This window comes from Microcebus murinus, chromosome 4, assembly GCF_040939455.1.
Source record: "Microcebus murinus isolate Inina chromosome 4, M.murinus_Inina_mat1.0, whole genome shotgun sequence".
Taxonomy (NCBI): Eukaryota; Metazoa; Chordata; class Mammalia; order Primates; family Cheirogaleidae; genus Microcebus; species Microcebus murinus.
This window is the reverse complement of record NC_134107.1, coordinates 51,615,117-51,640,938: the sequence shown is the minus strand read 5'-3', so window position 1 is coordinate 51,640,938 and position 25,822 is coordinate 51,615,117. Positions and strand designations below refer to the sequence as shown.

Sequence of the window (25,822 nt, the reverse complement as noted above, 5' to 3'; positions counted from 1 at the left end):
ATTAATTTCTTTCTATTTATAGTAGAGACGGGGTCTTGCTCTTGCTCAGGCTGGTTTCAAACTCCTGACCTCAAGCAATCCGCCCGCCTCAGCCTCCCAGAGTGCTAGGATTACAGGCGTGAGCCACCGCGCCCGGCTCTTTTTTTTTTGAGACAGATTCTCACTTTGTTGCCCAGGCTAGAGTGAGTGCTGTGGCGTCAGCCTAGCTCACAGCAACCTCAATCTCCTGGGCTCATGTGATCCTACTGCCTCAGCCTCCCGAGTAGCTGGGACTACAGGCATGTGACATCATGCCTGGCGAATATTTTGTATATATATATATTTTAGTTGGTCAATTAATTTCTTTCTATTTTTAGTAGAGACGGGGTCTCGCTCAGGCTGGTTTCAAACTCCTGACCTCAAGCAATCTGCCTGCCTTGGCCTCCCAGAGTGCTAGGATTACAGGGGTTTCATTCTTTTTAATGGCTGTATAGTATTCCATCATATATACATACACCATTTTCTTTACCCAATCCTCTGCTGATAGACAAAGGTTGATTCCATATCTTTGGTACTGTGAATAATGTTGCAATAAACATATGAGTTGCAAGTATCTTTTTGATATATTTATTTCTTTTCCTTTGGGCAGATACTCAGTAGTGGGATGGCTGGATTTAGTTCTTTGAGAACTCTCCATACTGTTTTCCATAGAGGTTGTACTAATTTACATTCCAACCAACAGTGGATAAGAGTTTCCTTTTCTCCACATCATTGCCAACATCTTTCATTTTTTGTCTTTTCAGTAATAGCCATTTTGATTGGTATAAGATGATATCTCATTGTGGTTTAAGTTGCCTTTCTCTGATGATTAGTGATGTTGAACATTTTTCACATGCTTGTCCATTTCTTTGTTTTCTTTTGAAAAATGTTTATTCATGTCCCACTTTTAAATGGGATTGTTTTTTTTTTATTGTTGTTATTGTTATTGTTGAGTTCCTTATAAATCCTGGATATTAGTCCCCTGTAGGATGTATAGTTTATAAATATTTTCTCCCATTTTGTAGGTTGTTCATTCTGTTATTTCTTTTGCTCTTTTGTAGAAGCCTTTTAGTTTAATTAAGTCCCATTTATCTATTTTTGTTTTCGTTGCCTATGCTTTTGAGGTCTTAGTCATGAATTCTTTGCCTAGCCCAATATCCAGAAGAGTTTTCTCTAGGTTTTCTTCTAGTGTTTTTATAGTTTCAGATCTGACATTTAAGTCTTTCATGTATCTTGAGTTGATTGTGTATATGCTGAGAGAGAGGGATCTAGTTTCATTTTTCTGCATATGGCTATCCAATTTTCCCAGCACCATTTATGGAAGAGGGCGTCCTTTCTCCAGTGTATGTTCTTATCGACTTTGTCAAAGATCAGTTGGCTATAAGTATGTGGCTTTATTTCTGGGTTTTCTATTCTGTTCCATTGATCTATGTGTCTATTTTTATAGCAATACTAAGCTGTTTTGATTACTATAGCCTTGTAGTATAATTTGAAGTCAGGGAATGTGATGCCTCCAGCTTTGCTCTTTTTACTTAGGATTGCTTTGGCTATTTGTCCCTCACTGTCTTGAATCCTTGCTAATCAATAATTTATTCTTTATTTCTATGATCTTATAATTGTGAGAATGTTATATAAATGGAATCATACAGCATGAGACCCTTTAAGATTGCTTTTTTTCCATCTGATATAATGTCCTTGAGATTCCTTTACATTGTTGCATATATTAATAATTCATTCCTTTTTATTGTTGAGTGGTAAGTAGTGTATGGTATGGATAGATGACAGTTTATTTAGCCATTCTCCTATTACAGGACATTTTATACCCCTGACTAGTTTTTGGCTATTATAAAGCTCGTATGAACAATACTGTTATATTTGAAGCGAATTTCTTAAAAACTGTTATAGTTAGGTCATGATATATTTAGACCAGTTACATTTAATGTAATTATTGATATGTTAGTGATTAAGTCTGCCATTTTATTTTTTTGTCTTCTGTTTATTGTCTTTTTTTGTTTGTTTACCTTCTGTGGGTTACTTGAATATTTTTTAAAATTCCATTTTGATTTATCTATAGTATTTTTGAATGTATCTCTTTATGTATTTTTTTAGTGATTGCTGTATTACATCATATATCTTATAGTCCACTGGTGTTGACATTTACCAGTTTCAGTGAAGTGTAGAAACCTTACTTTCCTTTATGCTCCCCCATTTATAATATAATTATCTTAACTATGTATTCTATATATACTTTTTGCTTCAACTGTCAAACATAATTTAGAAAACTCAAGAAAAATTTATTGTATTTACTTATATTTTAATTTTCTTTTCTTTTTTCATTCCTGATATCCCTCAATTCCTTCTTTTATCATTTTTTTTTCTGTTTGAAGAACTTCTTTTAGCTATTTAGGTCTCTGATCCATTTCAAATAAATTTATGTGAATGATGTGAGAGGCCTCTTCTGAGTGGGTTGTGGTAGCAGTGGGGTTATGGAAAGTCACTGTTAATGGGTATGGAGTTTCTTTCTGGAGTGATAAAATATTCTAAAATTGATTATAGTAATTGATTATAGTAATCATCACACAACTCTATGAATATACTAAAAGCTACTAAATTGAATATACTATAAGCTACTGAACTGAACACTTTAAATAGGTGAACTGTATGGTATATATTGTTCAATAAAGCTGTTATTTTAAAAAAGTATATAGTGAATTAATAAAGCTGATCAAGTGATTAGTAGAACAAAAACAAAACAAAACATAACTACATACTAACCTGTCCTTTTCATAAGACTTAATTCCAATTCTGTTTCCTGAAAACATTCCACCTTTCCTTCCAATTGATACTTGAGGCCAACGTATTTCAAAGAGGCCCACTGTTCCCACAAATATGTTTGACATGCCAGAATCCATTCATTTACCCTTAGGGTTGTGGTCAAATGAAACAAGGCTGGAAATATTTCCTAGGCTAATTTAACCTTCAACTTGCAAGTCCAGGGCCATCCAATTCTCAAGCCCAATCCTGACTAAGACCCCATCAATAAGTTTGTATCTGACGTACCTGGGATGAAGGCAGAAGGGAGCCTAGAGCATTCATGAGTCCCTAGCCTCAATGGGCTTGAATGGATTGATTATATACTGGACTTCTTTCTGGCCTCTTGATTAGCCCTGATCAGGTCACCCAGTAGACCTAAGCCAGTGTTCATAGGCCTGGCTGTGCTGGGCCCTGATTCTCTAGGGGTTAGGGTCTACCTCCTATGTTCCCAGGCACAAGCTAAGGTCCTCCCAAACTGGGAAGACCATGTGCTGGATTTCAGGCCCTGCCATTACCTATAGATTTTTGCTTTATGCTTGCCCAAATGTTCTTGTAGAACAAGCCCAAGTTTGCTCCTCTTCTTTGGAGACAGTAATTTCGAGTATTAGCTATCTCACTTAGGGGCAAGCCCAATAGCCAGCTTAGCTTAGCTGTACTAGTTTCAGAAACCAAGTAGTTTTTTTTTCTTGTCCATTCCCAGGAGTCTACTGCTAAGATTTCAGCATGTCCTGTGGCTGAGTCAATCAGAGTTATGACAAGAAGGTACCTGGCGTGGCATCACGATGCTCAATAAATGCTAGTACTGTCTTTCTTTCCTTCATAGCCAGTCAATTTAAGCATGCTCTACTTACCTGGTGTACACAGTCCAAGAACTGTAAGAAGACCGGAGCAAAACCACTACCCTGACAGTTGAGAGTCAAGCTGCTCCGCTGACTGAATTTATGACCAAAAGAGAGCCACTCTTTCTCGACCAACATCCGGAAGCCTTCAAGTGTCCTATAAAAGGGATCACTCAGTAACTGAACGAGGGATGTCACCTAGGGCACAAGCAGGGTGGATTCTTACATTAATTTCAGTCCTGAAAAAGTCCTGTTGCTTAGATAAATGCATTTCCTTTTGATAGCTATTCACTAGCAAAGTTACCTGGATAGCAGATTTGTTCACTAACTGCTGCAAGACAGCCACTCAAATGACTTCTGCAAACTTTTCCAGTAAAAACTGTAACTCAAATTGATTTTGGCTATGTGTTTTCTTTCAGGTAATTAAGATTTTAATCCTTAACTGGCCAGTTAGCTGAATGTAACCTTTCCTAAGTTAATTAGAGGCCAGAGGATCAGTTCACACCAATTATACTTTTTGGCAGGTGTAGATTAATATCTTAATGTAGTCTGAATTCATACTTTTCCATTTCACTCTAGAGTGAGTAAAGGAGGGGCTTATAGAAAGCCAGAGAATGGACTGAAATTCCAAAACCCAGTAAGGATGGTCCATGTCCCACATTGCTGGTTAAGGACTCTATCTGCAAGCTTGCATGGTACATCTGTGGACGTGAGAGCCTGATGCCCCAAGCCAGAGCTCCAGGCTATGTAGGGCCTTAAAGTTCATGGTACAGAGCTTCCTGATACATACCAGGTGGTGTTTAACCTGTGACTTTCTCTGTCCATAAACACACTACTCGTTATACAAAAGATTCATCTATAGAATTTAAAAACAACTAAACTGAAATACAAATATAAAACTAAGTATCTGAAAATATATATAATAGTTTACTTGTGCAGTGATGTCCCAGCCTTCTTCCAAACAGACCAAAACTGAGGAACCACTCTCAAGTACTTCTGATACAACCACAGCCAACTGCATTATCCTGTGAAGCTAAGAGACAGGAAAGGAGGCCACAATTAGACCAAGAACTTTCTGAGCACAGAGGACAGTCAGATTTGCTATCAACTGTGGGTAATTAAACAAGTTAGGGATAAAGCACTTGGACAAAAGAACCAATGTTTTAGATACTTAAAGTTCTTGTCAAATCAAGACTAAACAATGATACTTTTAAAAAGTAGCCACATTTTAAAATACTACATTGAAATAACACATAATAAAATAAAATAACCGTACACGATTTCCTCAGAAGTAGAAGAATTATAATTCCATAGACTGGAAGAGACAGAATGATTCTAAGTGGTCTTCCCAGCAAAGTTATTGAATTTAAAATTTGTTTTTTCATGATTATAGTAAGTTCTATTTCAGATACTCATAATTTTTCTGGACTTAGTGGTGATGGTTCCACAACATTGTGAATATACTAAACAGCTGATTTGTGTACTACTTGGGCCTCTTTTTCCTTGAGTTATAAGACAAGTTGCTCTAGACATTACCTGTGGAAACCATTCAGAGTCTCCCAGTGCTTTTAGGAAGGTTACTTCTGAGTCAGTAGGGATGGTACTTGGGATACAAGCCCTAATCAGCTTCTTAAAACTGGCTTTTACTTGTCGGATTTCATGAAATTCAACAGGAACAAACTCACAGTTTAAAGCAAATTCTACCTTGAAGCTCTGTGGATGAAGATGCATAGAATTAGGCAGATGAAGTACTATAGTTAAAAAAAGCAATGTTTTCAACAGGGTAATGCTTAATAATATATAGTTTAAGCCAAATAGCTGCAGAGACTGCAATAGGTCAAGAAAATAAATCTTGTGTGGCTAATCTGTCAGTATTGCTGGAAAGAGCCATTCAGTACAGTCTTATGGTTTGCCTAGAATGGCAAGTCTAGTGCTTTCTAGAGGTAGATTACTTAGCTTAAGAATGCTGTCATTCTGAGAACTTGAAGAGACTACAGGTAGGCTGGAACTTGCTGGAGCTTTTAACACCAAACGTAAGCCAATGATAAGGCTATGAACATGAAATTTTAAAGAGGAGCCAATGACACAAGGACAGTATGATTAATGCAACAGTGTAAACTAAGGTCTTTCTAAGATGTATATTGTAATGCAAAGGTAATATACTATTGGAGTTCCAGATTGTACATATTAAAGTTTACAGATATACACATATTTGTTTCTTATTAAGCAAGTAAAACATAATCATAGTAAAAAATGAAAAAAAAAAAAAAGGTAGAGCTAAGCTGGGCATGGTGACTCACACCTGTAATTATAGCATTTGGGAGGCCAAGGTGGGAGGATTGCTTGAGGCTGGGAGTTTGAGACCAGCCTGAGCAACACAGCAAGACCCCTGTCTCTACAAAAAAAATAGAAAAATTAGCTGGATGTGGTGGCATGTGCCTATAATCCCAGCTACTTAGGAGGCTGAGGCAGGAGGATTGTGTGAGCTGAGGAGTTTGAGGCTTCGGTGAGCTATGAGGACGCTGCTGCACTCTAGCCTGGTGACCGAGCAAGACTCTGTCTTAAATAAAAATGTACAGATAAACACTGAGAAAGAAATGAAAATCACTATTTTACTGCCCCAAGAATACTAGTACTGTGGTTACTTTTATAAGGTCAATAATAAAAAATTAAATACATTTAAATGTGAACAGCTTTGTTGATGTCTATCTTTGGGATAATGTTTTTTCACTCAATACTACATATGTATCAACCTGTATTTATTTGAGTACTTTTTCATTTACATCTTTAATTCATATGAATTTATTCTGAGGTATGAGCTGTTGCATTTGTTATTAAAGAATGTTACATTGATGGCCCGCTGCTATATTTCATTTTTTTTTTTAAACTCTTTTTTTTTATTTTGTGACAGAGTCTCGCTTTGTTGCCCAGGCTAGAGTGAGTGCCGTGGCATCAGCCTAGCTCACAGCAACCTCAAACTCCTGGGCTCAAGCGATCCTCCTGCCTCAGCCTCCTGAGTAGCTGGGACTACAGGCATGTGCCACCATGCCCAGCTAATTTTTTCTATATATATTAGTTGGCCAATTAATTTCTTTCTATTTATAGTAGAGACGGGGTCTCACTCTTGCTCAGGCTGGTTTTGAACTCTTGACCTCAAGCAATCCGCCCGCCTCGGCCTCCCAGAGTGCTAGGATTACAGGCGTGAGCCACTGCGCCCGGCCTCATTTTTTTTTTTTTTTTTTTTTTTTTGAGACAGAGTCTCACTTTGTTGCCCAGGCTAGAGTGAGTGCCGTGGCATCAGCCTAGCTCACAGCAACCTCAAACTCCTGGGTTCAAGCAATCCTCCTGCCTCAGCCTCCAGAGTAGCTGGGACTACAGGCATGTGCCACCATACCATGCCCAGCTAATTTTTTCTATATATATTAGTTGGCCAATTAATTTCTTTCTATTTATAGTAGAGACAGGGTCTCACTCTTGCTCAGGCTGGTTTTGAACTCCTGACCTCAAGCAATCCGCCCGCCTCGGCCTCCCAGAGTGCTAGGATTACAGGCGTGAGCCACTGTGCCCGGCCTCATTTTTTTTTTTTTTTTTTTTGAGACAGAGTCTCACTTTGCTGCCCAGGCTAGAGTGAGTGCTGTGGTGTCAGCCTAGCTCACAGCAACCTCAAACTCCTGGGCTCAAGCAATCCTCCTGCCTCAGCCTCCCGAGTAGCTGGGACTACAGGCATGTACCACCATGCCCGAATAATTTTTTCTATATATTTTTAGTTGGCCAATTAATTTATTTCTATATATAGCAGAGATGGGGTCTCACTCATGATCAGGCTGGTTTCGAACTCCTGACCTTGAGCAATCCGCCCGCCTAGGTTTCCCAGAGTGCTAGGATTATAGGCGTGATATATTTCATTTTGATAATCTGGTTTACTAGCTCTGAAGAAGATTTAAAAGTCCTCCAATTTTTCATGAGTAAAGCCGTGTTCTGGAGATTGGTTGCACAGCAATGTGAATGTACTTAATAATACTGAATTATACACTTAAAAATGTTAAGATGGTAAGTTTTGCTATGTGTATCTTACCACAATTTAAAAACCTGTTGCCAAGGTCTCATATATAGGATCTGTTTAATAGTTTATATTGGTTACTTTAGAAAAATAAAAATTTTATTTAAAAAAAATTCCTATTAAAATTTTAAAAGTAAAAGCAAAAAAGCCTAAGGTTTTTAAAAAATAGCATTTATAATATCTATAAAGAAAGAAAAAGTTCCTTTGTCTTAATAATTAGATTTTTAGGAAGCTGCTCTAAGGAAATAATCTAATAGAAAAAAAAAAACTCAGTCAATTGTATAATATTTCAATTAAAAAAACAACCTATATGCTTGGAAATGTGACTACAATTTTACATATAGAACATGAAGACAGAAACCTAAACATCCAACAATATGGGATGTTAAGTAGTGACCAAAATAGTTAAGAAGACTAATATACAATATGAAAACATGATGTGAAGGCTTGAGATAAAGAACCTAGCAATATACACTGAGTTCCTTTATATTACTAAAAAAAATTTATAAAAAATAGTTTACTTTTCCTTCTATATCCCAACTATACACTGAGCTAGGTAAGCCTATCTTATAAATCAGGAATTATTAATCATAGTATTGAGATATACCGTTAGGCTATAAGGAATTTGTTATTACTAATAAAGTATTAGGCCGGGCACGGTGGCTCACGCCTGTAATCCTAGCACTCTGGGAGGCCGAGGTGGGCGGATCACTCGAGGTCAGGAGTTCGAAACTAGCCTGAGCAAGAGCGAGACCCCATCTCTACTATAAATATAGAAAGAAATTAATTGGCCAACTAATATATATGGAAAAAATTAGCTGGGCATGGTGGCGCATGGCTGTAGTCCCAGCTACTCGGGAGGCTGAGGCAGGAGGATTGCTTGAACCCAGGAGTCTGAGGTTGCTATAAGCGAGGCTGACACCATGGCACTCACTCTAGCCTGAGCAACAAAGCAAGACTCTGTCTCAAAAAAAAAGTATTAACGTCTGTGAACTTAAAAAAGGTAAAGAAGGCCAAATTTAATATTATTTCTAGAATAAGTTGCTGTCATTTACTGGCTTTCCTTTATGCGTCCCTTGTTGGGAGCAAAAGGTATGGCATTGCAATTGGACAGGGCTGTGCTAGTCAGAATGTGGTACACATCAGATATAGAGCCATACTCAACAGACACAACTGAATTAATAATAAAACTTGAATGGATCATATAGAATTGCTAATAACTACTGTGCAGGATGGTGGAATTACATTTTAAAAATATAATACTTTATTGAATAAAGACAGAAAGGAAAAAAGAAAGGAGGGCAGGTGAAAGGGAGGGTAGGAAAAAAGGAAGCATCCCAAGGGGTCAGTCTTACACAAATATGCATGATCACACAGCTAATCTGAGGAATGATGTACAAAGGAAATGACAGAGGTGAGCATTTAGAAGCCAGACCTTGGGGAGTGATTTAGATCATGAATAAATGGTATGCTAAAGTGTAGAAAAGTTTGTGCTCTGGAAAAGGCACTGGTGCCAAGGTGACTGTACATGAAACCCTAGATTGCTATTGAAAAGTGTTCCAACTATTTTCTGGATATAAAATTATCTGGTGTATCAGAAAACATGTATACAGATTTAAAAACTGAGCATTACCCAGCAGTTTCATGCCCTCTACCATAAGGGTTGATGACTAAGTGATTGCAGCAGTCCAGTAGCTAGCAAAGCCAGCCCGCTACAGAAGAGATGTCTCAGTCACTGGCATCTTAAAGGCTAAGCATGTGAGATCTTGCTAAGAGTAACCTGCTCATAGCCTCTCTTCCACAGTTTAGCCAAAGGTCTGTCTAGGTTGTCCAGTGCTAAGTGGAGCATTGGACTAAAATTTAAACTAAGGGTGTTTCTGAATTAACAAATAACTTTCATTTCCTATACACCTAATGGTAGTAATAAAATTTACTTTATAATGTGTGACTTGAAAAACATTTAACTTAAGGAACTATCATTGTTTTGGAGGAAAAGACTATCTTGACAATTTATGGTACCTCAGCATAGCTCTTTGGCATAATAATTTAATAGTAAGAATTTAATAAAGTTGATCAGCATCTAATATTTTGAATTTTCTGACATGTTTTAGGACATATGTTCTCTATATATAGCCTTACAAGGTTTTAAAAAATGTTACTTAGAAAACCTAGCCTTGGCTTTCCTTTGCCTCCATATGTGATGCCATAGTCTTCCTCTCTCCGTCCTTCTATCTTCCTGTAGCTTTTTTTTATCAGTAGGTTTCCAACAACAAAAACGTCTTTTTGCCATGGGTACAGATTCCTGTGGAAACTGAATCAAGACTGTGGAAAACACAGCCTGAATAAGCCTTATCTTTTTTTGTATGCATACTTCCTAATATTCTTGATGTTTATATTGATTTTTTATGATTATGAATAAATATATATTTTCACGGACAATAAATATGCATGTGTATATGCATATGTATTTATATGTAAAATACAGATACATATATACGTGAATATATATGTGTGTGTATATATATAAAAAATATAAAGGTAGAGCTAAATTTTTTTTGAGATTATTAACTCCAGGTTAAAAATCATGCACAGTATGGCTTGGTGCGGTGTCTCACACCTGTAATCCTGGCACTTTGGGAGGCCAAGGTAGGAGGATCACTTGAGGTCAGGAATTCAGACCAGCCTGAGCAAGAACAAGACCCCATCTCTACAAAACATAAAAAAATTAGCCAGGCGTGGTGGTGCATGCCTGTAGTCCCAGTTACTTAGGAGGCTGAAGCAGGAGGATCCCTTGAGCCCAGGAGTTTGAGGTTCCAGTGGGCTATGATCACACCACTGCACTCTAGCTCGGGCAACAGAGTGAGACCCTGTTTCAAAAGAAAAAGAAAAAAAGAAAAAAAAAAAAGAACCATATTGTAAAAAACAATTCTGAGAAAACCGGTTTGTGACATAGGTTTTATAAACTGCCTTAGTGTATCCATAAAGTTTCTAAGTAAGAAAAAGAAATCTTACCCTTAGTTGTGATTTTTCACCAAATATGTAAAGGGCTGCTTGGCGTTTCAAGAGCTGGTTTTGTAGGTAGGTGCTGTTACTAAAGGACGCTGAGTGATCCTTGCCTGCCAGCCGGGCACCAACATCAATGAAGGATGTTGGGGAGCTGATCAAGCGAGTGCTAGAGCGAAGACTTGCCCATACACCTTCATAAAAGCCAAAAGAATTGAGTGAGATAATCTGATGTGGGAATGCCACTGAATAAGGAAAAAGATGCATGCTCTGGAGCTACCGTTTTAGAAGTAATAGCAAGTTAATTAATCTAAGTAATCATAAATCATACTGGTCATTTGCTATTCATTTTGTAACATAAGCATTATTCAATATAGCATTTCAAAATCCCACAATCTTAGGCTCAGAAGGACCTACAAAGTCATTCTAGTCAATCTCATTTTATATTTTGTTATAAATTCAGTATTTATAAGTACATACTAAGATCATAAGTAGAAAGAGTACACTGACACTGGAAATTAAAAATGCCATCAGGCACTAATAACATTTAGGAAGGAGAATTTCTCAGAGTTTCATGAAAAAAGTAAAGAACATTCTTCTGCTTATTTAGTCAATTCAACAAGAAATCTAAATTAAAGTATAAAATAGAAATTTAATAAATCTACTAAAATTGGAGTCTGGATTTAGAGTTAGTATTTGTATATCATGCCAAAATAATGTAATTCTAAACAAGTAAAAATTTTATTACAGTTTTTTCCAGGATCCATGAAAAACAGTGAGCAATTATAAACTTAGTAACATGTACTTCTCTTGAATATTAGGAGGCTTTATTTAAAATGTACAGTCAGAGCAGATGTCTTCTAAGAGAGAGGGCAAGCTAAAATGCTAGAAGAGTCTCATGATATAAGCTGACCCTAATTATATTAATGAGAACAAGGATTTCTGTATGCAAGTGAGATTATTAAATTTTAAACATCCAAACACAAAAGCATACACTAATTCTCAAACCTGATTAGCACGGAAACACCTTCAAGATAACAGACTCCCTCATAAATGCCTATGGACTGTGGTATTTGTAACAGTAATAGCGTCATAGAGATAGAGGACTTCACTACTGCTTCTCTACATCAGATTTTCTTCTCTAGATCTAGCAAGGTTATTTGAGAAGCTTTAATCCTTTCCTAGTGTTAAATCAAGGCATGTTTCTAGGTAGTAATAATTAGAAGTTACCACGATAATGTTACAATCTGCTTCTCCCTCTCTTTATAAGCATTTATGGGGTCAGGAGACCAGTTCCCAAGAAAAGGTTTTATAGGTGATTTCTGCTTAACATGCATCAATCTTTCTATATAATTCATGAGTTTTCTTAGATATTATGGCAAGTAACATTTTTTTGTAAATAGAATCACAGGAAAATCAGAATGTAGATGAGAATAAAGGATATAATTTGACAAACAAATGTGAAAAAGTCACCTGTATATAGTTTCATATGAAGATGATTTAAAAGAATGACACATCAGGACACATAATACAGTACCTTGATTATGGACTCTTCCCTTAGCTGAAGATTTGGGATTTGACTGAGTAAAACATTTATCTCTGTACTCATGCACTGGTAGGTAAGATTAAACACAGAAGGAGAAATAAAATGTATATAGCAGCAAACATCAGAGTAGATTGAGTAAGAGAAAAATAGGCTATTTAATTTTTAAAGTTATCATAGGGAAAAATGTAAATATAATAAAAGTAGAAGATTTAATTAACAAACAAAAAGCTGCACAGTCACAGAAAAAGATGAACTGAGTGCCTGTTAAATGAAATTTCAGCACCTGTTTATAAATACTATAAGCACAATGAAATGGACAGCGCAGAAGAGGGTGCCACTGAAAAATTATACCACATGGAATAAGCTTTTGAGGATTGTCAGTCAGTCAGGAACAAATTTATATAATAAAATCAAGGAATTTGGGGTGTGTGTGTGTAATGTTACAAATACATTGGTCCTAGTACTGAAGGAGACTGATTGACTGGCAAATGCTACGTGTTGTACAACACGATTATTCTTTGAGCAAGGTCATCACACCAGGAAACAATGAAGCTCTAGCAACCATTTGGAATAACTAAGGGCATGTTTTTGCCGTAGAGCATTCATTAAGCATTGCCACGCTATTTCCTTCTTCTCTTTTCATTTGGAAATTTTATTTATTTTTCATAAATAGTTATGAGCAGCAAAAATTCATAATCCTGTGACAATACCCAATACCACTAATAATACAGCTTGTGATGGTTGAAGTAATGACTTCTCTTAAAATACCTACTTGCACCAAAATGATAGGCAGTATTAGAGATAATACTTTTGTAATTTGAGTAATATTATTTTTTTTCCAACAGAAATAAAGTAGTTCATGACTATGGCAAACTTTACCTGGTAATAACAAAAACGGTGAGTAGTCACATCATTTCCTAAGCGAAGGAATTGCTCATGTAAATTAAAGGAAATGATTCTGTATTTATTCAGGATCATTGTCTTTAATAGTTATTATTAAGCTCTACAATGCAAAATTGTATAAAATATGACATAATAATATGATAAAAGAAAAATCATTGGAAGTCATTTTTAATTCCTGCCTCGTCCCTTTGGAAGCAGGATATGAAGGGCATTGATGGCTTTAGTGGCCGAAGGAAGTCAGACAGTAAGGGTTGCAGCGGTGCCAGCTGATGCACACACAGAATGTGAATACAAGACACAACAAAGACCTTGGATGGCATGGCAAAGGCACATGGCCTCCTATGTGCTGGCCAACTGCTCTCCTTTCTGCCAAAGTTTTGAACTTTACTACTGGAATATGGACACTAAGATGATTGTAGTAAAGCTTGAGTGGTTTCTGACTCCGAGATACTATTCCCTCAACACATCATACTTTCTTATGCTAGTCTCTCTTCCTGGAATGATTTTTCCCATTTCTTTATCTGACAAACTCCTATTTATCCTTAAGATCTAGGTACAATGTTAACTCCTCTGAAAGGCATTTCTGATTGTTCCAAGTTGTAGGGAGCTCTATTTGAACTTTGATGACATTGCACTGTAATTATTTGTATATTCCTTTACTCTGCAAGATTGTGTGCTTGCAAGAGCAGGAACCTAATCATGTTCATTCGTGTATCCAGCTGAAAGCATGACATATAGGCACTCAAAGCATTTGTTGACTATTTACTTTTTGCAAATCAATACAAAGTGAGCTGTAGTGTTTCTCTGTTATTGGCTTGTGCTGTTTTGGGGCCAGCAAAGGGCTTTGAGAACTATAATCCCATCTGGAAATTATTTTAACCAAATGAATTAGACTACTGCATTGGTGGTGGGGAGGTCTACTTAGATTTCCTGAGTGATTCCTAGACGTACTGAGGAACAGGACACCAGCAAAGGATCTAAGGTAGTGTTTTTCCGAACTGTAGGATCCCCCTTGGTGGTTTGTGATATCACTTTAGTAGGTCAAATCAGTTTTTAAAAGTAAAACAAATTACATTAAAAACATTATGTGTACTGCATATGGTATAGATGAATATGGTTCATAAAACTTTTGTTTTAGTACATATACATTTTGCATTGTGACCTAGTACTACCTGATTTGTGATATGAGTATATATATATATATATATACACATAAAGACATAAAATGTATTTCTTACTGTGAATCATGATTAAAAAAGTTTGCAAGTTTATTGGCTAGACCTAGAGTATATACCTTCTATCTGTTGCTTTGGGTCAGTAAGGGTCAAAGCAATTTAAATGCAAATGTAGACTTTCTTCCCATTTCAGCAGAGTATTAGGCAACAGCAGTGATAACAATAACTACAACAATAATAATGGCAACTAACATTTATTGAACTCCTACTATGGGCTAGTTACTAAGTTAAATGTTTTATATACATCATTTCATTTATTCCTCATAACTACCCTAAAGCTTGGTAATATTTATTATCTCCACTGGACAGATAAGGACACTGAGAATTAAGAGGTTTCCTAATTTGCTTAATACTACACAGTAAGTAGAAGGGCTGTGGTTTGAATCTGAATGTAACTAAACTAAACTCTAAATGTATTGCTATCTGAGCAACCATGTGACCCTGGGTTGCTCTTCAGGGAAGAAATTATGCGATATATTTCCTCCATGGGAATGCACTGTCATTCAGAGCAAGAGCATCTCCTAAGCACTGGTGTTATTCCTTCCATTCTGTTCAGAACATACGAGGGAGGGAAGGAAAAGAGATACTTAGGTTAGGTCTGGGGCCTTATTTATCACTGTGATCTTATGCCTAGCCCAATGCATAAGACACAAGATATAATCAGTAAATTTTGCACTGAAATGGTGCAACACTGAATTAATTAAAGTCTTAGTTATACTGCTATTTGCTGTGTGGCCTCGGCCAAATCAGTTACTCTCTCTGGGCCTCTTAAAATACCTATCCTGGAGGTTATTTCAAGGATAAAATAATACATGTAGAGGAACTTAAAAAAGTGCCACGAAAATGGGAAGGATGAAAAGTTGAAAAGCTGCCTCCATGGGGCTACTTTTCAAATATACCCAGCTATTATATTTTGGTATTTAAGAGGCAGTACTGATTTTCTCATGGCATTTTTCCACTCAACAAAGTAATTTATCCAAGTTGTAAGTATATTTGCTTTCCCTATTGGGCTCCAATGTTATTTTAATTTTAAGTGAAAAACAATGTGATATATTCTCATCTTCATTTTTTCTTAAGTGGTTCTTGTCTTCAAAAAGATGCATCCCTTGCCTTAGGAACTCACCAACATGCATGGTGAATACAAACTGATTACTCTGACTGAAAAAAAAAGGTAAAGGTCAATTTCAACTCTAGTTTATCAGAGCAGGAAAGACACATGATGAAGATAAATAAGAAGAAAACTAGAAACTAAGACTGTACGACAATGAAAGGAATGAAAAAATTGTGAACACAGAAGAGAAAAATGGAAAAGGTTAAGAATAATAATTAAGAGATAAGGAAGAGACAGCACTACCCACAGTGGTACTTAACTCTCTGGAAGAATGAGACCCTGTGCTTGTGGGTAGGTATAAGGAAATGAATTACTTGCAGGGCATGGGAGCCCTGGCTGATCTGAATGTATGTCTGCCCATCAAGTTCATGTAGTAGAGAATCTTTTGTGACTTCCCTAACTTGCTTGCGCCAGTTGATTCCTCCTAGGATTAGTGAGAAGTAATGACACTATCAGAAGAGACACAGAAAGCAGCTCTAGGGATCACAGAGAATGTTTAAGGTGCTAGGAAACAATAGTTATCTACTTCCAATTAATCACTGGGAATTTAGAAGGTTTGGGAGGCTTTGAGAGTGAAGAGCTAAAAGATGGAGTAAAAGAATGATATTTGTGTTTCTGGATCCTACCTTCAGATAATAGAATGACAGGCACCTGGTTAGGAGCAAAAAAACTGTTATAAGAAAACAAGCTAAGTTCACAGTAATTTTCAGAAGAAAATATTTAAGAAGGGTGTTAGATATAAGTATAGCCTCAGATATACATATAATGGGTCATAAACAAATTAAATAGGAGATTTTAACCCATAAATACAGCCTTTCAGTGCCTTTGAGACTAGCAAAGAATAGAGTCATGATAAGAATGTAACCACTAATGGAAATCCCCTTGTGAAAAACAAGCCAGGAGCCTGGGGCCAATAGAAAAAAGGAGAAGATAATGTAGTTGAAAAAGACTGGTGAAAATCCATGGGCCTTAGGTATCATCATAAAAGGAGAGACAATTGTGCAGCTAAAATTTATATTATAGGTCACTTAGCCAATTGTAGGAATAGATAACATGTTCTTGATGAAGTTTATAGCAGTAAACTACAAGAGCAAGGTATGGGGTAGGAGGGCTTCAACTAACTAGATATCTGCTGGAAGCTGCATTCTACTAAAAGTTGAATGGAAAAATTACTGACTTGCCTTGCTGACAGTATAAACTTTCAGATGGCAAATAAAGCAGTAAGGGGCTACAACCATGAACCAAATTCTGACAAGAGTGCTTGGCAACAGAAATACCAGGAACCTTAGAAGAAAGTCACTTGTACTATCTTTTAGTTCAAATTCACCAAGAAAGAAATGATGAGAAGAATTAAGTTCTTGTGTCTTAAAACTTTAAAACAATGGTACTCTAAAAATTCAGAAAAAAGTTATATATGACTGTAATTTATATGTTGAAGTCCTAACCCCCATTACCTCAAAATATGACATTATTTGTAAATAGGGTCACTGCAGATGTAATTAGTTAAGATGAGGTCATACTGGAATAGAGTGGGTCCCTAATTCAATGTGACTGGTGTCCTTATAAAAAGGGGAAATTTGGAGACAGAGACACAGGGAGAATGCCATATGAAGATGAAGACAGAGATCTAGGTGATGCTTCTATGAGCCAATGAATGCCAAAGAATGCCAGAAAAACTCCAAAAGGTATGGAACAAATTCTCTCCCAGGCCTCAGAAGGAACCAACCCTGATGATGACACCTTGATCTTGAACGTCTAGCTTCTAGAACTGTGAGCCAATAGTTTTTTAAAGCCACCCAATTTGTGGAAGTTTATTATCGTAACCCTGGAAACTAGTACAATGACCACAAGGCCTAACACACTAATTGGGAAGATGACTTAAGTAGGTGGAAATCCGGGCCAGGCATGGTGGCTTATGCCTATAATCCTAGCACTTTGGGAGACGGAGGCGGGAGGATTGCTTGAGGCCAGGAGTTAGAGGCTGCAGTGAGCTATGATGATGCTACTGTAGTCAAGCCCACGTGACAGAGCAAGACCCTGTCTCAAAAGAAAAAAAAAAAGAAGAAGGTGGAAATCTTGCAATTTCAGAAAGTTCTGATGAGGTAGGAAAAAAAAAAAGCATCCAAAGAACCAGTATGAGTACTAGGGAGATATGAATGGTTTTCAAAAGGGAAAAAAGTGAATTTTGTAAAATAGAGCCTTTATCTTGATTCCTAATGGTCTATTTAAAATTACTTCAGAAGAAGCATTGATCCCTATAAGAAGTCTTGTCAAAATAACTATAAAATCTTTTGTGATGCAGTTAATAGTTTGAGAGACTGGCAAATATTGGGTTAAAAAGATTGGCAGAGATTTAGAAATATGAGCCAGGTGGGTTTTAGCAGGAAGACTCATAACCAGTATAGATTAACAGATTGATCTTTTTCTTCAGAGAGGCTTACATTATTTTGCTGTAAGCCTTTGTCCTTAGGTTTGGCTTATTCAACACTTTTTTTAAACAAAGAATCACATGAGAACAGTGATCAAATCAATGGATGATAAGAGGCTTGCAAGAACAGCTTATATACTAGTAGACAGAATCAGCATCCAAAGGTCTAAAACAATAGTCTACATCCAAAAAACATCTAAAAAGATGAAATTTTCTAGATATATCACATACAAGGTCCAAAAAGCAACCTTCAAGTCCAGTATATTGTTAAGAACAATAGCACGTATGAAGCAGACATAGGGGTTTCAAATAATATTAATTTTAGTGAGCTAACCTGGTGACTGGGCTGTCCCCATAGCTAATGTACTCTTAGGCTACATGAACACCTAGTGTGCTGGGTTCAATTCTATGTAGTGTCCAAAGCATAAGTATGGTGAGTGTACTACAACTATTTGAGCTGGAGATATTTACAGTTAACATTCTTAGAGAGAAAACCTGAGAACAGTTTTTAAATCTGAAGGGCTTTAGTGTAGGAGATTAGACTTAGTTTCTAACTTCAGAGGGCAAAACTAGGATTGATGTGTAAAAGTTACATGGTGATAGATTTTTAGATCAATATGAGTAAGAACTTTCTAAGTAAATAGAAGTGCTTACAAATGCAGGGGACTATTTTTAGAAAGAAATGAGTTTCCCATTATGATGTTCAAGCAGCACCAGTATCATCCATTTATTACATTTTCAAGGGGATTCAGCATTATATGAGAGTGAGAGGAAAAGTCCAAGATTCTATGACTCCACTGTAAAGCAGTAGGACTTTATAATCAAGATATCTGGTTTGCAATTTTCTCTGCAGAATTAGAATCTCACATAAACTTCCAGAGACCAAAGTGGACCATCTTTTGGAGCTTGAAAGAGCTAATACTTATCCTTTCTCTATTTCCTCATGCTAGCAGCTATCTGGATATCATTCTATCTTATTCTCCAAACTAGTATTTTAGAAGACAAGAACAAAAATAATGGGCTTTGGAAGCACAACCTCGGGTCTGGAATCACTTCTCCTTAGCTGTCTGTACTTTTGTGATCAGTCTTTCTACCTGCAAACCTGGAGTATCATGGAGTACTCCCAGGGCTGACTCATCATTTAGACAAACTCCCCTCCCCTCCCCTCCTAATGCTCCCAAACTTATCAATATGTAAGAGATCACCAATTATCATACTCCTTGTCCCACGAAGCTAAACTCATCTGTAATTTAATCATTCATTTAGAAAAGGGTAATTAAGAACAATTTGAACCATAATTAGTTGATTTAAAATACCAGCTGTCTAGAAAAATTTTTCTACTTTTAAGCTTGTATCGGTGCTCAGTTATAAAATCAATCTTACTAACCTCCTCGAGAAAAGCTATTGGATGGGTTTACATCCAAATGTCCTGGCACTACCTGCTTAAGCACAGTGGACATTCTTGAAGTCCTCCTTTCAGTCCCTAAAGTCAGCCAAAAAGAAGAACAAAAACCATGTCGTTTGGGTTAACATTACTCAAATGACAAAAAGTTATCTTCATGTGTAGCATGTCTAATTGCTGCCAAACATTGTACTTTTAAGTACCCAAAACTTTATTAGAGATAACAAGGCAATGTTATTTAACCAGAGATAACACGCATTTGCAAGATTATAGGGAGTTAGGTTTGGCAAGTGCAATCAGAGAATTTAATGACAAATGAAGCAAGGCATGCATGGTGTTACTTTACAAGAAAAGCCACTTTCTGCTTATGTTGAGCTAATTCGAATAGCTGATTAAGCCAAAGAGACCAACTTCTCAAGTCACATGCTCCTGTGTCTAACACATTAGGGTTACCTCTACATGAACCCTTTGGGGTTCCATCACATGATAACTGAAACAGAATATTAGTACATGTCTTAATGGCTTCATCCAGATCTAGTGAAAACAAACTGTACTGAAAATCATAATAGGCTTCAGAAATTTGGGGAATTTAGACATGATTTTAATAAATATATATCTGATAAACAGATGTCCAACTTATACATTCAACTTCATAATTATTTAAAACAGATTCTATATAAAACAGATTCTGGAAAGAAAGAGTGACTTTATGTTCCCCACCTCCTCTCCTATTACTCTTTTTAAAAGCAAATAACTGAATCTCTATATTTAGTTACTATTTACTAGATATTAATAATGGTATTCCGATTTCTAAATAAAAGGAGCTAAACTTATAGCCCTGCAGGATAAAACTTTAAAGGGGTCATGGTGAAGAACAGTACAAATAACTAAAGAGACTAACTCCAGGAACAGATCTGACCTTTTATAGTAGTTGTCAAGAAGAAAAGTATTATCAAATCTTACCTGGAGACAGAGCAAGGGTTGGCCTAACAGTAAGGGTATTGTTGCCTCTTAGTTTCTGATGGACAGAAACTGCATTCAGTAAGGCTTGCAGATACTTTTCTTGTTCTATGCTACTGGAAGATTCCAAAGAGGAGGTAGGAGCTATAAAGGAAAAAGATATTGAATAAAATAAATTATATCTATGTTAATAAAACAAGCGTGAGTGTGTGTGCATATGCATTTTTTTTTCTTATTCTTTCTCTATATAGTCTTCAAGTTACCACACACAAATATAGAAAACAGCACCCCTTAAAGCCCCAACCTATTAAACGGCTAATCCTCCTATGATGATGGCTTCACCATACCTACTTCTTGATTTCCTCCTCCTCCTCCTCCCAGAAAGAGTCCTGATCTGGAAAACCAGCACAGGGCTAGCCTTCTAAGCATAGGTGTAGCTTCTCATTACTCAGGCAACTCAAAATGAAGATTAACCAACAACATCTTCTTGGTGCTATCCCCCAACCATACTGCCCATGTTATTGTTTGGAAGCAGAGCATGAAGTGTCCCTTGACATTCCAGAATGGGTAGAGGTGAGAATTTCCCCAATATCAGTAACTTTATCTCAATTCTGCCACATAGGCCAATTTTGCCACACAGGCTAACAGGAGACATGAGCTTGTAGGGGTTTGTTGAAGAGTAGAGAAAGACGGGGAAAGAAAAGGAGCAACTACTGCTAGATTTTAAAAGAGAAGCAAAAAGTATACACGGATGGGAATAATTGTGAGAGTACTTTTGGGTTGATGGGAATAAGAGCCTTGTTTGTGTGGAGCAAAACAGAATCACTGAAATTGACCTAGATACTTAAAGAGGCATCAGAGAAGGCTGGGCGCTGTGGCTCACGCCTGTAATCCTAGCTCTTGGGAGGCCGAGGCGGGCGGATTGCTCAAAGGTCAGGAGTTCGAAACCAGCCTGAGCAAGAGCGAGACCCCGTCTCTACTATAAATAGAAAGAAATTCATTGGCCAACTGATATATATATAAAAAATTAGCCGGGCATAGTGGCGCATGCCTGTAGTCCCAGCTACTCGGGAGGCTGAGGCAGAAGGATCACTGGAGCCCAGGAGTTTGAGGTTGCTGTGAGCTAGGCTGACGCCATGGCACTCACTCTAGCCTGGACAACAAAGCGAGACTCTGTCTCAAAAAAAAAAAAAAAAAAAAAAAAAAAAAGAGGCATCAGAGATGGACTCACTAGAAGGAAAATCAATAAATTTTCTTACAGCCCGAACAGAAAATAATTAGCAGTATTATATTTTATCAACTTTAAGATATCACTGTTTTATTTTATACACTCTAAGATGCTATCAATTTTAAGATGCATTGTTATTATATGTACTATGAATAAAAAAGTTTGTCATTTAAACTATGACACTATTCTTTTTGATTACCTCAATTGTAAGATACATCCCAATTTTAAAGCTATTAAAATGTGAGCAAATGTGTGAGTTCAATAATATAAAATATAATAAATCTACATTAGATTAAAAAATTTAGAAACCACTGGAATAAGTTTTAATTTTTTCCCACTCAAAGCCAGTTATCTGCTCATCAGTGCTTCTGAAATGATTCACTCATTTTATGTCACTTACACATGCTTGTGTTGTATTATACCCACGATGTGGCTTGGGAGGATTCCTCAGAACAGAAACAATTAAAACCCAACTGTCTTCCATTACACCAATCCTGACACTCCAAGCCAGGTGGAATAATACAGCATTATGTGTGTGCTACCCTCAGTCAACCTAATGATCAAAGACATTGGCCAACTTTCAGGAGGGAAATGAATGAGAATAAAGAAGAGCTCAGAAAGCACATGGTTCTACCTACTGAGACACAGATTTTGAGTTTACCTCATTTCCAAAGGGGAAAGAATGCAGCCATCCCTAATTGGATCTGACATCTTAGTGGTCCATTGTTTAATTTTATTGAGCATCTATTATGAACTAGAAGCTATTAGAAAGCTCAGTGAAATATAGCTCTTGACTTCAAGACAAATATCCTTACAAAACAGGACAGCAGCATCTATTATTTCCTTAACTTCTTAAAATCCTCTTTGCTTGAGAGCTCCTAAAGCATTTCGGTCATTTGTTTGTGGGAGAGACAGACAGACAGACAGACAGTGTGTGTGTGTCTTATAGGAATGAGAACAGATACATTGTATCACATGGGATAGAATGTTTACTTGCCTCTGAAGTTGTTAAATATATTTAGATACTTCCCAGAAGGAAGGGAAGATTGGTATAGTCTAGTTTCCATCCGTGGATACTTTGGTTTGCTGGAACAAAAATAGCCTAGAACCAAAGACTTCATTATATTAATTTCTATTAAAACCCAAGTACAGACCAGACATATTAAGTGAGATGTCAAATAGAAGGTGGAGCCCCACACTACCAAGTATAATTCTTGTTTTATGTAGCACAGTAGAAAAGTTTGTGTGTGAGACACAGCTTGATGAAAAGGCACAAGATTTTACTTCTTTTATTTTTAGGAATATCCTTAAGTGAATGGGTCATAATTGTGCTGTACAGAGATGCTTACCAGCCTGAGGAGAGTTCTGAGATTTGAAAAGACCAACAACTCCCTTCCCATGGAACCCTCCAGATCGGAGGAGCAGAGTACCGCTTCTTGAGTTTTTCCAACACACAACAGGCAGGCGATTGTGTCGATAGCAGCGGGCTACTCTTGGTAAACTACTGTCCTGTACAGCTTGAGGTACAACTAAAAGGCCAGGATAGCTTCAGGGACATAGAAGGGAGAAAGGGAATGATTGGGGAAGGGGTGGTGGGGAGAGTAGAAAAGAAATAGTGGAAGAGGGAGAGAGAATATAAGAATATGAGTATCACAATATAGTAATTTTCTGTGACTCAGGTACATATTGGTTAAGGGATAAGACATATAATTCATATATTTCAAATGTGGAACATAGTTTCATCTTCTCATTCCTTCAAGGGTTGAGAAGAAAATCCCTACATGTTGAACATAGCTAACTCATCCACTGATTTGTAGTTGTTTTTGAAATGAACCTCTCTAAGTGACATGGTGGACTTTTGCCAAATAACCTAAAGCTTAGAAAATAAAAATATTATGTAGAATCATTAAAAAGACCTCTGTTGAACTGAATTATTTCCCTTGCCTGATACACTGCTTTTCTTCAATTTGAAATAAAGATTGTAAGATTCGTGGGTTAATGTTAACTTTATGAGAATGACAAGTCAAACTGTCAACAACTCATAGGTCACTGAAAATGACAATAGAGAATAGAATACACCAATATTAGACTGCTTGAGATGGTGAAAGTATTAAAAATCAAAACCAAATGATTTTTGGTATGAGAACAGTATGCCCAAATGTCAAAATGAGTTTAAATATTTTATTAACACTACACGTTGATATTTATTTAGAAAATATTAGCTCAAAGTTATAGGGTATGATGCTGGTCATTTCATCAATTTGTGGTATTAGAAAAACACAGGCCTTAACTTCCTAGAGCACCAAAATGTTGGGCTTTCAGAATGCTTCCAAGGTCCTATTGGTTAAGTATGGAAAGTTAATTTGGCATTCACTAAAATAGTCGAAGGTTACAATTTTCATGACCATAAACTGAATTTCATCTCCCTCCTCTCAGCACTGGTTTATACCAAGATAAAGGATAAGAAGTTCTGGAAATGTATAGTGATTATAGTTACGCAACATTGGGAATGTACTTAATGCCACTGATTTGTACAATTCCATAATTAGGACTATTTCTAACTTTAAATATCTGTTTTCCCCTACTTGCTTAAAGAAGTAATGTTTAATGGCTCCAGGAGCTGCTTCAATAACTGGGAAAGAACCAGCATACTCCTTCATTCCCTGCCCCCTATAGTGGGCTGTCGCCTCGGTCCATTGGAAATGAGCACCAAACAGACCATGCTGTGCTACACATAATATCTAAGGGCTTGAGTGACAGCTGTATAGTCCCTAGTCCTGGAGCAAATAGTGTTGAGCCTGAAGACCAGTAAAAGCTACTCTTACTACCAGTTTCCTTTAGTAATAAAGACACCAATTATCCCACCACCCATCCTACCCCACTACCCAGAGCCTTCAGCTCTGGGCTCCAGAGTTAAGCCTCAAGAGGTAGACTGGGCTTCGGAAGCTGCTGTGGAAACTTTTTTTTTTTTTAATTTCGGCATATTATGGGGGTACAGATTTTAAGGTTTCAATAAATGCCTATTTCCCCCCCTCCCCCCAAAAGTCTGAGTCTCCATCATGACCATCCCCCAGATGGTACACATGCTGTGGAAACTTTTAAAGTATAACTCACATACAAATGCTCAAAACACAAATGAACTAACACACACACAAAACCCATGCCACTACCACCTAGGTCAAGAAACTGACCATTACAAGTATCCAAGAAGATCTCCTTGTATTTCCTCCCAATCACCATTTCTCCCTCTTCCTTAAAGAATACCACTATCCTAACTGCTAACAACATGGATGAGTTTTGCCTGTTTTTGAATTCTAGATAAAAGGAACTGATAGAATTTATTCAAAACCGAGAGAATTTTATGTCTGGCTTTTTCTGCTCAATATCCATTTTACGAAATCCATTCATGTTATTGTATATAGCTGTAGTTTGTTCATTTTCATTACTGTATAGTATTCTACTTTGTGATTATAATACCATTTACTTATCTATTCTTCCATTGTTGATTTTGAGTAGCTTCTGTTTATTATTAAGAATAATGTTGCGGCCAGGCGAGGTGGCTCATGACTGTAATCCTAGCACTCTGGGAGGCCGAGACAGGCGGATTACTTGAGGTCAGGAGTTTGAAACCAGCCTAAGCAAGAGCAAGATCCCATCTCTACTATAAAAATAGAAAGAAATTAATTGGCCAACTAATATATAGAGAAGAAATTAGCCGGGCATGGTGGCACATGCCTGTAGTCCCAGCTACTTGGGAGGCTGAGGCAGGAGGATCGCTTGAGCCCAGGAGTTTGAGGTTGCTGTGAGCTAGGCTGATGCCACGGCACTCACTCTATCCTGGGTACCAAAGCGAGACTCTGTCTCAAAAAAAAAAAAAAAGAATGTTGCTATGAACATTCTTACAGATGTCTTTTGGGAGCACATATGTATTTCTGTTGGAAATTTAATGCCACCCAATAGAATTTCTAGGTAGTAGTTCATGAATATGTTCAGTAGATATTTAAATTTTTAATAGATGCTATCAGATAATTTTCCAAAGTTATGTAACCAGTTTATAGTCCCACTAGGGATAAATGAGAATCTACCTATTTGATATCCCTAATAGTACTCTGCATTGTTGGTCTTTTAAATATCAGTCATTTTGGCAGGTATATAGTAGTTTCACTAGAACTTTCTATATATCTGAAGACTTAGTTGAGCATCTTTTCAGATTTTTTTTTTGCCACCAGGATGTCCTCTTTTGTGAAGTACCTGTTCAAGTCTCCTGTCACTATT

The 25,822-nt window shown here is 36.9% G+C and overlaps 1 protein-coding gene and 1 long non-coding RNA gene across 3 annotated transcripts in view; one reads left to right on the top strand and one right to left on the bottom strand.

The window, feature by feature from the left end:
- The window catches only part of LOC142870605 (uncharacterized), a 45,082-nt gene extending 41,394 nt beyond the window's left edge, over positions 1–3,688 (top strand). The window contains exon 4 of the long non-coding RNA XR_012918965.1: positions 3,533–3,688. This is a non-coding gene — a long non-coding RNA (uncharacterized LOC142870605). The remainder of the gene's footprint in view (positions 1–3,532) is intronic.
- Positions 1–25,822, bottom strand: part of SBF2 (SET binding factor 2) — a 432,597-nt gene that overhangs the window by 26,160 nt on the left and 380,615 nt on the right. The window contains exons 27-33 of one of the 2 annotated variants that reach the window (XM_020286579.2): positions 22,897–23,093; positions 20,323–20,463; positions 19,345–19,440; positions 10,744–10,928; positions 5,208–5,384; positions 4,603–4,704; positions 3,684–3,869 (exon numbers count right to left, since the gene is read on the bottom strand). In XM_020286579.2, coding sequence (XP_020142168.2) covers positions 3,684–3,869; positions 4,603–4,704; positions 5,208–5,384; positions 10,744–10,928; positions 19,345–19,440; positions 20,323–20,463; positions 22,897–23,093 — 1,084 coding nt within the window. The remainder of the gene's footprint in view (positions 1–3,683; positions 3,870–4,602; positions 4,705–5,207; positions 5,385–10,743; positions 10,929–19,344; positions 19,441–20,322; positions 20,464–22,896; positions 23,094–25,822) is intronic. The other variant, XM_020286580.2, reaches the window with a different exon arrangement.